The sequence below is a fragment of the Neopelma chrysocephalum genome, unplaced genomic scaffold, assembly GCF_003984885.1.
Source record: "Neopelma chrysocephalum unplaced genomic scaffold, ASM398488v2 Primary Assembly neopelma1_22, whole genome shotgun sequence".
NCBI classification, from domain to species: Eukaryota; Metazoa; Chordata; class Aves; order Passeriformes; family Pipridae; genus Neopelma; species Neopelma chrysocephalum.
The window spans coordinates 11,518,836-11,532,587 of record NW_020897689.1 but is presented as its reverse complement, the minus strand read 5'-3'; the positions used below and the strand labels follow the sequence as shown (position 1 = coordinate 11,532,587).

Below are 13,752 nucleotides of genomic sequence, written 5' to 3'. Positions count from 1 at the left end.
AATTCTACCTCTACTTGACCTCATCCTCCAAGGATAACTCATTCTGCTCATTGTTAAGGTGTTTGAAAAGGAAAATAGAATATAAACAAAAAATATTTCTTCATCTTGGATGAACTGTTGCTGGTTTACATCACATCATGATAGATTTAGGTCACAACAAAAACACAAACCATCTGTTTGTAGAATATTTGGCTAGTTATTCTACTGCCTTGAGACAGTTCAGGCTTTCAGTGTAGCCATACACTCACCTATGGAAAGCAGTGGTTGTAGTCCTGTAACCATTAGAGATGGATCAATATTTAAATGCCGGCCTATCTGATTGAAAATCCCAGTGGTGATAATTAGTAAACTGGGCCTGAGTCTCTATGTTTGGCTAGTGTATCATGTCACTTCCAGGCTTTCCGCAGTTGTGAGCAGGCAAGGGGATAGACCAGAGCACTCTGTAGGATGCAGTGCCCACCTAGTAGGTGTTTGAAATGGAGATAAAGATTGAAGGGCGAAATGTGCAGCCAAAATTAAACAGAAGAAAGGGAGAGGGACATATCAAACAGTGATGATTCAGTCTTATATCTGTTTTCAGGTGATATATATTCCTGGCATCTTTACAATAATCTTCAGGTCATTAAGTAAGAGACCAATGACTAATTAAAAAACCCTGTCATCCCTGGCTACCAGCCAATAGGCACTGCATTGTTCAAACCGTGCTACAGACGCCTGACAGAGATATCATGCCTTTCACTGAGCAGAGGATGAGGATCTCACAATCCCCAAGTACAAGTGATCTGAATTTCTCATTGTTCTTTTCAATTTAGAGAGCACCCTATAAAATCTGCCTGAGTCTATCTCAACCACTGAAGGTGGTGATCAAAATACTAATCTCAGAGCACTCCTGGCTCAGCACTTCTGCACATAGAACTGGCTTTCATTCATGACGAAACACTTGCTGTATGACTTGCTATATTACAAAATGCCTTACTGAAGAAAGGTAGCTGACATTTCGCCCATCGGTTCTGGTGAGGCTCTTCAACATCTGGCATGAGATTTATTTTATAAAATATATTCATTTTTATATTTATGCATAATTTCAAAATTTAATTCTATAAAATAAATAAATTTCTTTTTAAAAAAATTGAGCTGGTGCCTGCCCAGATGCAGGTCAGTTCCAAGCTTGTCTCTGGTGACAGTGACTATCGTCTGTGCTCTATATCCTGTAATAACGTGGTTAATAACTGTGATTGAATCTGAAGCTCTAAGAGTAACACTTATCACAGCTTCCTTGGACTTCACCTGGGACAGAAGAAAACTTGATTTAATATCTTGCTCATCACTTGGCTGAGTGCTGTGCAAGCAAGCCAGCATTGCTAATGGGCAAGCAGAGATTATAATGTGTGATGTGACAGACATCTATCTGGGAACTCACAGTGCTACTCACTGAGCAATGTATTGTCGGAGTAGAGTCATATCTTGGCTAACAATTTCAGCTACTGTGGTTGTAGTAAAGAGAAGACTCAGGCAAGTGGAGACATGGAAAAATGAGCACACAAGGGGAAAATGGTAGGAGCAACAGCCAATGAGGGAAAAAATGTTTTAACTGTGACCAAGACTTTCTTTTTCTGTTATGTGGTGGCTTTAAGGAAGGGGAGCAGAGTGCTTTAACTGACATTCCAACTTTTCTTCCTGCATCTCCATTGGTGTGGTTTTGTCTCTCAGGGAAGATGTGCTGTGTCCACAATTCACATGTATCACCCTTGCCCCCTGCATACTTACAACAGCCCCAGTCAGTCACTCAGGATGTGAGCAGTGCTCCAACCCTGAATCATGAGATGCTGTGTCTACACACATGGAAGCTATGCTGGCTCTGTTATCTGATCCCATGAATGGAGCTCCAGGGTGAGTCACAGTCTGAACTGGCACCCTGTTTAATTCACGGGATTTACAAAAGTGCCATTTACAGAGAAAGAAAAAGCTTTGATTTACAGCAGTCTATGTTACTCAAAGGAGAGACTACCTAACAGAGACAGACAGGATGTTAAACCCTTACTAGGTTTGCTACTTCTCTCTGAAAGCTAATAGCAAAGCTTCTATGGCATGGATTAGATCGGTTACTGCCATGGAGAAGTTATTGGAAGGTCTTCACCTTTAACTTGTTGATCTGAAGTAATATATACTTGTCTGACAAAGCAGCAGTAGGAGGAAGAGGGGAGAACTGGTAGCCATGAGTAACTCTCTGTCACTAGTGGCCAGCATGTACCACTTACTCATACAGCCTCTCGTGCCTCTCATATCATCCTTCCTTTTCTAGACAGTTCTCCGGCAGGGCTGGAAGGAGCAGAAAAGATAGAAGGCTAATTGATCAGGAGGTTCTCAAAAACTTCAAGAGGAACGAAGAATTATGTAGATAGATGCAGGACAGATTTTTCTAGTCATGCAGTCTTAATATTCGTGTATTTTTAAGACTCTCCTCTTGGGTTTCCTTCGTTTTCCTGTATAGTGGCAGGACTAGGTTTTATACAAATCTGTATTTAAATCACTCTCAACAAAAAGTTGGAGCAATGCGGTGCAGCAATGGGTGAAATATTACACGAGTATGTTATTTCTGCCTTTATTTTGTTTGAGTGGTGAAAAAAATATGTGACTTAAATAAGGGAACTGTATTTCCTTTTGTCCCAAGTAATGGTTAGAAGAAAGCTGCTCTCCCACATCATTCTCTAAAACTGTTTCCACCACAGGTTCAAGTGTCTGGACCTCCATGTCCCATGGGAGATGTGTGGAACCTATAGCAAAATAAGCTAGCTGGACTGTTTTCCTCTGAAACATATTTGGTCTCTTTAAGGTCACTATGTAAGAGACTCTGCAGTAGACATTATCCACATGATGTTAATTGTAACATAATCAAAATCTATTGAAGAAAGGCATTTCCTCACTATGGACTTTTAAAATTAATTACTGACCATTATTAAGAGAGTGATATGTCTAATTCTGTGACTGATGGAGCGTAATTTTTTGCCTGCTACCTTATATATTTCTGTGGCAGGTAATCATAGCAATTATTTTAGAGAATACTCTGTTGGTTCCTGCTAATAAAAAAGAAAATATACTTGCAAAATAAGCTGCCTCTTAGCTTTGAAACAATGTTGTTGTGATTTATATGACAGCTGCCAGGTGTTGTGCTGAAGGAGCTAGACTGAATAAAAATATAAAAACAAAATGCTTGAACTAAAGTTTAAACTATTTAAAAATAACCTGTTGTGCTCCCTTTGTTTCCACTGCCTGGAAGTGTTAAGTGCCAGAAGTGTAACACTTGACATTTGAGGCAGACAAACATAGCCTACAGATTTTGTGATTGCTTTGCAACCAGCTAGAATTTTTTAATCATGCCTGTTCTTGTCAACACTGGGGGTTGTTTCTAAACAAGCCAGCTAAAAATGGGAATCAAATTTATTTTCTTGCTGATTTTCTGAGGCTACAGAAACCCTAGAAACAAGAAGCCTCTATTTTCACTGCTTTTCTCTCCAAGACCCATACTTTCTAACAAATTCACACTCTTGCTCTCCTGTTGGGTCAAGAGGAGGCAGTGAAGGCACTGTGACTCTAAGAGTGTAGATCCATTTTTTCCTCTGGCAGCAAAGGTGATTTAGGAGTTTCTTGCCAAATGGCTCTGCTTCTTATTGCTGCCCAGATGCCACCACTCACAGGGCAATTGTGCTGAGGCAGCTGTTTGTTGAGCTGTGCTGGAATCAAATCATTCAAATGGTCCAGGTTTAAAAATATCTTCCTTCACCTCAAAAAAACCAACAAAAAAAATTGATGTCATTCCAGTGACATTCCCATTCTTAGCACATCCCCGCAAAGAGCTGCAGCAATTCAAATGGGACGTGAACCATGGAACCAAAGCAGGAAGAGGTGGATGGGGACCCACGGTGCAGAACCTGCTTTGGTTAGCATTGTTGCTTCAGAAAACATTCATACAGGTTGTAACCAACCATCTCTCCATCTGCATGAAAGTAGATTATGAAGACCCTTCACCTTTCCTCCCCTCTTCCTAAATTTAAGAGTTAGTGATCTTGTAAAAATAACAATGCAGTCAAAATTCTCAATTCCTGTTAAGCAGTTTTCTGATATCCTGAAATACTTGGCTGGAATCTCTCTTGTGTATTTACTTAAAAGACAGACCTAGTCTAACTTAGTCACACAGAGCACCTCTAGAGTCAGTAGAAAGAAATAGGTACCTCCAGAGGGCAATCCACTTCTTTGAGGATGGGACAAATCACCCTTTGGTTGTGCCTTTCTCTCATCACTTCCGTTGAAGGGGATGAATCCAGTTTGCTTGAATGGATATCTCACTTCTGGATGACTCAAGTTTGGCAATATGGATCCCAGTGTCTGTACCTAAAGGCTACAGAGACTCATGGTGGTAGAGCAGAAAACGATGTGTTGACTTCAATATCTAGAAGGCCTAGACTTCATATTTTTCCCCGGCATAAATAGGATAACTGCTGGGAGCTAATAAATGAAAATATTATGACAAAGCCATCCCACTCACCTCTTTCCTCTTCTCCACACCCTTTTACAAGAACCTTATACAGATTTAAGTAGAGCCCTGTTTAAGGAAGCGAATACTGAAAGATGCTGAATAACTACAGCTTTGAAAGTACTCATCAGGCTCAACTCTGAGATCCTTATACTGTTTATTCATACAAATTCTAGTGTGCCAGATGCTGAGGAGTGCTGAATGGCTCAGTGGGAACTGTGGTTGCTCAGCACCTCCAAGGAATTGGCATGTAAACTCCAGCCTGGACTTTGCTTTTATGGGAAAAACAAAAACCAACCATCAGTCATGCATGTTGTACTTCCCTCCCCACTTCATGAGCTGACCTGGTGAAAATTCCTGGTGCTTCTTGAAAGCATCATCTGATGTGACTCGACACCACAGGGGAAAATATAAATCAAAGTGTAAGTATTCAGCACTCTCTCAGCATTGGCCTAATGTGATTAATGTAATCTGAGGTAAACACTTTAGTTATTCCTTATTACTGTTAGGGACCCAAATCAAGGGTTGGGACTTGTTAATCTAGGTAATGTGAAAAACAAGCCCTACCCATGAGATCTCCAAGGCTAAGATAAAGCTCAGGTAGAAGCTTGACAACAGTTACTTAATAGCAATGGACAGACATGATGAAGTGTTAAATCTGAACTGTCTTAAAGGCATGTGGCAAGGGCTGTGCCATGCTCAGCACAAAGCTTTCCTCTCTCAGCAGAGTAGAGTTGTGGTAACAGGGAGAGTAAAGTAGTCCAGGATGCGATTCTAAGGAACTAGAGAGCAGTCAGATGCCTGAATCCCAGTGACACTGAGCAGACCTGCTTCTGCATTCTGCCTTTCAGAATCACATCCTGGATCAAAAAAAAATTGTTTTCTGTAAAATCTACGGTTGAAACCTTTGTCTCAGACAATCCCCAGCACACTGTATAACTCTGAATTGTGCAGGCTGCTGGTGGAAGGGGGAAACAGACTTAATAACATGGATGGAGTTGCTTCTGGCACCTTTTGGTGGTTTCTTGTCTTACAAGAAGAGAGTGTACCTCAGTCACTGGACGACTCAGAACACAAACTCTAAAGTGTCACAGGTGTGAAAACACAAGTCTAAAAGCCAAGGAATGTCCGTATTATCAGTTTTGGGCTTACTTCTCTCCTGGCTGGGTGTGATGGAAAACAATAGCTCTTGGAAAGGCGCATCGAGGTATTGCAGACCAGCAGCTTGCTGAGTCCAGAGAGCTGCAGGGAGCAAATGCTTCATCCAGCCAAACCCAGTGGGAATCTGTTGGAGCTCCAACATGGTTTTGCTGACACAGGAAGATGTCATCACAGCAAAATATGAAGGAGTTAACACATTATGAAATACAGTTTGGCAGTGATGCAGACAAAGATTGTTTTGTTTGAAATGCAGTACCAGCAGTGTTGGTTAACAAGGTAATGCAGTCACCTTGCCAGTCTAAGTCATTGCATTGTGCCTTTTTTTCTAACGTGTTAAGTCCAAATCCTATGAAACAAGCTGCATAATTTTAAGCCCATAGATAGTACTTTGCTTCAAAATTAATCTTGATTTAATGTAAATTTCTGTATAGTAGCTAGTTAGAATAGCAAGTGGAAGTGCTAAAGGAAGCCTATATTGCACAGGAAGAGAAATTACAAGGTACCAGTGATGGTTTAAGTAAAAAAAAAGGAATAAAAATGCAGGAATTTTGTTTTAAACTTCTTGCCAGTCCTATTCATTTACAGAGTGAGAAGTGAGGAGGGTTGTCCCATGCCTGCTTACACACACTGCTGAGGGCTCGGTGCACAAAATTGCACAACCAGTTTCAAAATTACTCTTGGCTGGTGCAGGCACTCTGACTGCCCTTCCAAAAATAAAGGCAAAATTTTCAGCATCACAGAAGACTCATAAACCACCTACGCTCCTACATCTACCGAGATTAAGAGAGCCCTGAATCCCATATAACTCAGAAAGTCTAACCATGTATTTACTGCTGAAACCTGACTTTTATAATCAGATTGAAAGGTTTGCAATCAGCACTTCGCAGGTGTGACATGAAGATCTTCTATATTCGGGACTCAATTAGCTACCGGCCTTTCAGCTGAAGATCTGGTCCCCTGGGCCAAATTCTTTACCATACTTTTGCATAAGTCTGGGAAACAACCCTTCTAATTGGCATTGCTGAAAATGAACTTCCACTCTCAAGTAGGCAGCTATTTCTCCCACATTTTTCACCATGCTTGTGCTCTCATTAAAGTACATTATAAAGTTAGCAAGCAAAAATTATATTCTCCTGCAAGATCCTTGCCCAAAAATATCCTTTGAGTCCTGTATACTGTAGTGAGTAGCAATGAGTGCCATGCTTTGAAAATATGAATCTAAGTCAAAGATTAGCCCACATTTCAAATATTAAAGCACTTTCTCAGATAGCATTTCATAAATAGGGCTATTCCAGTTTAGGATCTGGGTCTAAAAATGGCACGGTGAACTCTAATTAGATATGAATAAAGAAATAGGGAGCTACTTTTTTCGTGTCTTCATACTGTCTTGTTTGTTGGTGTCATGGCAGTTAAATAGGTAGTGACCAGAATGAAGCCCAATAGCCAATTTATACTTAACATACCATTAGTTCTTACTAATTCTTGTGGCAAACTTTAATAGTAAGTACTTACAAAAATGCTTAGGAAAATAATCCATCCCATGCTTCAGTTCCTCACAAGCATCCCTGCTTCAATGTTTTTTGCTGGATATGTCTGTTAGCATCACTGTTTTGGTAACTTTCTGGTTTAGGACAATTTTAGGACATGTTAAAATTCAGAGGACACTATTTTGTCATTTTCCCTCTATTGAGTAGCATGTTTACATCAAGTAGTTCACCTGAGATCATGCTACAGTTCCCAAAGTAAGGTGAAACTCTGCACAAAGAAGGCTGGCAGTATAGCTGTTTTAATTTTAAGAATGCACAATGATGTATGTGCATATCTAGGAATATAGAGGGAAAAAATCCTGTATATTGCAAGTTAGACTATGGTTTTAATGATGAAGACATAAGGCATTCCTTAGCTAACAAATCACCAATTTTTATGTATTTTATTTTTAATAGGATTTCTGATACTATCACAAAGTGGTCTTCATTCTCTGCCAAAGGGATCTGAAAACACTGGAACTAGTAAAATATTTCCACCTATTACACTGGTCTGTTAAATATTCAACTAATTTTAGAAATTCCTTTAATTAGCAACTACAGTATATCGTGTCCAGATTCATTTTTCTAATGTACGTGTAGGATACCTATGCAAACAAAAACAGGAAATAAACAGAAGCTTTTATCTCTATATTATTTATTTCCTGTTCTTGATCTGAGTGAAACTGAAGTGAAATAAATATTAAAATTCTTTAAAGGAAAAAAAACAGAAAACACATCCAAGGCAGATTTCATAACAGCAGAACAAGAATCATTTTGAGTGGCAATGCACTGGCAATAACTTTTGGCTTTGGTTCACATCAATCTGGAGGCCCAGCTACACAAGCCAAGCTGGCTCAGAATCTCTTCTGAACAGGCATTAATCACCTTCAGGGCAATAATATTCCAGAGGTCCTAATCAGGACAGCCCTTTGCACAGATGTAACATGCTCACCTGTCACAATCCTTCCTCTGCCAGTGGTCATGGCAAAAGTCCCTCTGACTTCTCTGGTGTTAGAAGTCTGGCTGGCCTCCCCAAATTTCCATGCTCCCTGCCTTTTCCCCTCTTTCCCACTTCATTCTGTTTTCCTGCATGTTGTGAAATCTTAAGGATTTTAGTGCAATTCATATTTTCCTCTTCCCTTTGTCAACCTTTTCTTCCTTTGCAGACTGGTTCTGAACCATATGCTCAAGGACGAGTGGAGGAAGCACCTGTGAGCAGTGAGAGGGGTGACGAGCCGGCTCGTCATGTTTTCTCCTTCTCCTGGTTGAACTCATTGAATGAATGATGACTCACTCTGGCTGGCTTCTGGTGTGCTTCTCCTGGGAGGGACCGTGAGCACAGGCAGCCTGGCTGCAGTCAGCAAAGAAACTGGCCTGGAAAGGGACGTCCGAGCAGGTTTCATTCCCAGGAACTCAGTTGGCCTCCACATCATACCCTTGAGATGATAGATCTGAGAGGGATGGGAGCATGGGGACAAATTACTATACTATATTGTAGTCAAAGTGTTTTCCAATAATTTTTTACTTGCAAGGGGAAAGTAGCATCACTACAGCTTTAGGCTGAGCACTGCTAGTGTTTTATTACTCACCTTTTGGCACATCCCCTCATAGGGGTAAGCGCTTCATCAATGTTGTTAGCTAATGATATTCACTAATAGCACCCTTTCCAAACCAGTGTTTCTTCTCAATATCCTCCTGTATCTCCACTTGTTGGTGCTGGTGACTTTAGTGACACTATCACATCCTTGGCAGCCCCAAATCAGGGTTGTGTCTGACAATACCGGTGCCTCCACGGCTGAGGAACACGGGAGGAAAGAAGGAAGCTGCCATTTCTGCCTTTGGACTTGCTCTTCCTGCTAAGCCACAACAGATGACGCTCACATAAACACTTTATTTGTAAGGAAGGTTCCCAGTGGCAGGAATGAGGAAGATGCATGCACCAAAAGCACTGGCCAAGACCCCAGGTGTGGATGCAGGACACAACTCTGAGTATGTGGGGCAAATGCTGTAGTTCTGCCCAGCCTGTCCAGCCATAATCTGTGTCTATGTCTTCTCAGTCATCACTGTGTGTAGAAAAGGGGACATGTTCTTATATGAAATCAGAATGCAGTGAGGTGGTCACAGGTTTAATTTGAAGTCCCAATGGTGCGCAGTACAAAAGGCAGATGCTGACTGTCCTGTTCCATGTGCATTGCAGATATTTATCCATCTAATGAAATCAAATTTGTGTCTTAAAAGAAGTTCTAGAAGCTCTATTTAAGGTGGCATTCTGCAATTTTTGTCACTGGGAGCAGAGTGTCAACACTCAGTAGTGATTAAGAGAGATTTGAAGGCTGCCGGGATTACTTGGTGCCACAGGGGACCAGGTGTCAAGCTCTGCACTAGGGTTACATGTGGATCTTTCCCAGATCCCTGAGCCAGGCCGTCAATACAGTTTTGTCAGGTGACTATGTGAGGCCGTAGGGCTGCGCTGTGTCCCAGCAGGACTGGTGAACTGGAAGTGCAGACCACTTAGCGGGCTGTGTGGGGTTAGCCCCCGTCCTGGACATCCGCCGCTATTGGCCTGAGTGACATCAGCCCTCGTTAGTATCTGTTTTCCCTGGAGAAGGCTCCTGCGAGAGTTTGTCGGGCTGCACAGGCGAGCTCCACGTAAAGATTTGGAACTCTCACAGCCCAGAGAGAGCACCGCCCAGCACCGCCACCGCATCGCCTCCGGCTGCTGGAGCAGCTTTTCTCTGGGATTTGGTTCGGGATGAGGGATTTCCTAAATTCTCCCAGTCGTCCTGGAGATTTCCCCTAGATCCTCTGGCAGTTTCTCCACACATACTCAGAGCCCTCTTGGGCACCGCCGCCGGGACGGGGGAAGCCGAAGCGCGGAGGAACCTGCCCTTTTAGGGTGCGGGGAGGATATGCAGAGCCAGAATGAAAACGCAAAAGAGATGCGGGAAGCGCCACACCGCTTTCCCATCGCTGCGCTCTGGCGGGAGGAGGCTGCCCGGCCCCGACCACAGCGGTAGGAGCCAGTGAGCCCCCTCGGGGGGCTGCCGAGATGGGATTCGGCAGTGCTGGGAGGCATCGATTTGCCCTCGACACCCCGTTCCCGGGAGTAGCCTGTGCCGAGGGCGGCGGCGTGGGGCAGCCCTCGTCGGGGTGCACCTCTGGGAGAGCCGGCGGGAACGGGGGCTTCCCGCGGCGGGGAGGGGAAAAACATCCCCGGGGGCTATATAGGGCTCCCCGGGTGCCCGCGGACGCGGGTGCCCCCCTACGCCCCGGTAAGCGCTGAGGGAGGCGGAGCAACCCTCAGGCGTCTAGGCAAGAAAGTATCAAGTCGTCTTTACTTTGCAATTTTTATTAAAAATATAAATATTAAACATTCTCTTACACAACCAAATCGACCGAGCGCTGAAAAGATGTTTTATTGTGAAAATGTTTACAGGAAAAAAAGTGAATTGAAAGTAGCTTACAGAGATTCCCCCTCCCACCTCCCTGCCCCTAGCAGAAAAGTTTTCTGTCTTCTTGGCACCATTTCTTCCAATGCTCACACATCCCTACGTAGCGATGGCACTAGAATAACTGGGAAATGGAGAAATAAATAAAGGTAGGGGAGGTTACAAACGACACTCGAGTTTCTGCACTTGGTACACGGTTGTGCATGCTAGTCAAGGGACAGAGGCTGTTCGGAGCACACCCTTCTAGGTTTAAAGCTATATAAAAATAAAGAGATGACATCAGAGCAGCACTATGGTACATCGGACGGTGTAATTATTCTTGTGCTAACTGCGGAATCTCTTTGGCAAGGTGGGGCGGGGCCGTTTCACTTCCCGATTATCTCCATCAGTTTCCTGTTGCTGTGAGCTTGCTGCGCTAACTGCTCGGCTCGGGCCATCTCCAAGACTTCTCGCAGGAGGTGGAAAGTCAGATCCAGAGAAATAGGGGGCTCCTCGGATCGCTTTTCCCTCTCCACGGCCTCACCCTCGGCTTCGCCGTTCTCGGGGCTCCCCGGCGAGCGCTTGGGTAGCTGCTGCAGCTGTTGCACCGCCGCTCGGAAAAAGTTGCTGGCGGAGGCTTCGGGCTGTAGGTGGCTGGTGCTGCTGGAGGAGGCGGAGAAAGAGCCAAGGGGTCTCTTGTGGAGGTTGCCCAGGCGCAGGAAATACTCTTCTCCCATGCGGAGCAGAACGGGCAGAGTTTGTGGCTGCTGCAGTTGCTGCTGCTGCTGTTGCTGGAAGAAATCTGGCTGGTGCAGAGCCCCGGGGGCGGCTGCCGGACTCTTGCTGAGAGCTCTGCACTCCTGGCAGGGCAGGAGGGCGACCAGCAGAATTCCCGTGGAGACCAGCAGCGGGATCTTCATGGTCGGGGCCCAAATCTGCGGAGGCAGACGAGGAACGGGGGTTGGGTTACACAGCCGAGCCGCGGCGGCGGGGAGGGCAGCGACGGGACGCCCCCGCCGCCGCTGTCCCGGTGCTGAAACGCGCCGCTCCGCGCCCCTCCGCGCCCCGCACACCGCACACAGCACACCGCACACCACCGCCCGACCGCGCTCATCCCGGCCCGTCCACCCGCGCCGTCGAGGCGGCCGCTTCTCGCGGAACAGCCCCGCGGGGCAGCTCCGAACAGATCCCGCGGACCGAGCTGGGCTGAACCCCTGCAGAGAGTCCCCGCATGTGCGCGGACCCGCGCCCCTTCACCCACCCCGGGCGAAGGGGAGCGTGGAGCGTCTGCGGAGGGGCAGATCTCCCCAAGAGCTGCGGGGTGCTAGCGTTCTCTCCCCCGCGTCTCCCCGTACCCTGGCCGGCCGGGGCAGCTACCCGCGTTCTGCGGGACTCGGCGCTCAGCCCCGCTCAGCGCAGGGCAGCGCATCCCTCTCTGCGCCGGACGCGGCCCCGCACCTACCTGGGGCGGCGGTGGCGGCGGCGGCAGGGCAGGGCGGGTGGCGGGACTTTGCGGTGCCCGGCGTCCCTTCCTCTCGCTCTCCCTCGGAGTCGGCTCTTGGCGAACTTGGAATCAGATTTGGTCCTAATCAGAGCCGGGGTGCGGGATTTTTATAGCTTAGACCCTCTCCTGGAATCACGCAGAACTTGCCTAATAAGCTGACGCTCTCCTGACAGCCCGATTGCGTGCCCCGATCTACTGCTGAATAAATCATGGGGGCCCGTCGGAGCGGCGATGGGCAGAGTTTCGCTATCGCAACCCCAAATCTCACGTCCAATTATATCAACAGATATTTATCGCCTCTGCAGTGACGTCAGCCGGGCCGGGGGCCGGGGAGCAGGATGCCCCCCCCACCCCATTGACAAAAATACTTGAATGAGATTTCCTAGCGAGCGCGTACTATGAGAGGTCACTCCGGGGAAACTTTCCACTCACGGGCCAGCCCTGCGGGGCCGGGGCTGCTATCCCGGGTGGACTCCCTCCCCTATCCCCGGTCCTGCCCGGGCCCCGCCACCTCCGATCCCGCCCGCACGGGGCGACTGTGGCGGGTCAGCACACGAAGCTCCGAGAGGGGCGCGTTTTTCGGGGATCTCGCTTTGCTCCTCGCCTCGGGCAGGCCGAGGCAGCGCTTGCCCTGCAAAGCGGGCAGAGGCGCAGCCGAGCCCGCAGGGAAGAGGCAGAGCAGGTGCCGGTGCCGGTGCCGGTGCCGGTGCCGGTGCCGGTGCCGGTGCCGGTGCCGGTGCCGGGAGGGACCCACGGCATCGCTGGCACCGGGGCTGCCCGGGGACCCGCCAGCGGTAGGGGGGGCTGAAAGTTCCCGGGGGTGGCGGGGACGGCCGGGGCCGCCGCCGCCGGGGCCGCCGGGAGCATCTGCCGGGGAAGGGAGCGCAGCCCGGGCCGCGCTCCGCTCGCTCCTCCTCCCCTGCCACCGCTCGCACCGCCGCCTGCTCGTCCCGGCCCTGGCTCCGCGCTGCGGGCTCGCGCTCCCCCGGTCTGGCCCGTGCTCCTCTCCATTGTCTTCCCACTTCTTGTGTGCAGGTAACAACTGCTCTTTTCCCCACTCGTCGACTCCACTAGCTGATCTTCCCCACCTCTTCAACCCCATGGCCATATACCTCCCTGTTTGCCCTCCTCAGCTAAGGCACCCTCCCTCCGGGGTAACCTAATCCCACGTGGAGCTCTCTTTGAAGTGCTCTCCTATGTCCATTAGGCTCCAGACCATATTACACCAATCTCTCCAGATGGATTTCATGCCCTCTGATCTCTTCAGGAAATAGTGCTACCTATAGAAATTACTTCTGTCCAACACCCCTTCTGTGTGTCATGTGTGTTCTTCCATTTTTGCATCCCATCATCCTTGCCAATGCATCTCAGCCGTGCTTCTTCACTGCCTCAGTTGCAGCACCAATCATGTCCTCCCCTTTAAATTGGAAAATTTTACAGAAAACCTACTGGTTTTATCCTGCCTAGCCTGTAAATACCTGGGGTCACGCACTTGTGTGTCTCCCATCATAGTGAGGTGCTGCAACAGAACAGGTGGTCATACGCTATCAATGCTAAATAAGTGATAAATCTGCAATCCATTTGTTTAATAAAATAACAAAG

General features: G+C 47.0%; 2 protein-coding genes across 3 annotated transcripts in view; one reads left to right on the top strand and one right to left on the bottom strand.

The window, feature by feature from the left end:
• The window catches only part of TRIM55 (tripartite motif containing 55), a 36,781-nt gene extending 27,897 nt beyond the window's left edge, over window positions 1-8,884 (top strand). For both annotated transcript variants that reach the window (XM_027702754.1, XM_027702666.1), the window contains one exon: window positions 8,385-8,884. In XM_027702754.1, the coding sequence (XP_027558555.1) occupies window positions 8,385-8,504 (120 nt within the window). In that variant the 3' untranslated portion in view covers window positions 8,505-8,884. The remainder of the gene's footprint in view (window positions 1-8,384) is intronic.
• A 1,667-nt stretch (window positions 8,885-10,551) lies between these two features.
• Window positions 10,552-12,560, bottom strand: CRH (corticotropin releasing hormone). Its single transcript, XM_027691582.1, has 2 exons — window positions 12,109-12,560; window positions 10,552-11,581 (listed from the first exon to the last, which is right to left on the bottom strand). The coding sequence occupies exon 2, from the start codon at window positions 11,564-11,566 to the stop codon at window positions 11,033-11,035; it is 534 nt and encodes a 177-aa protein (XP_027547383.1). The 5' UTR covers window positions 11,567-11,581; window positions 12,109-12,560; the 3' UTR covers window positions 10,552-11,032.
• Window positions 12,561-13,752: the final 1,192 nt, after the last annotated feature.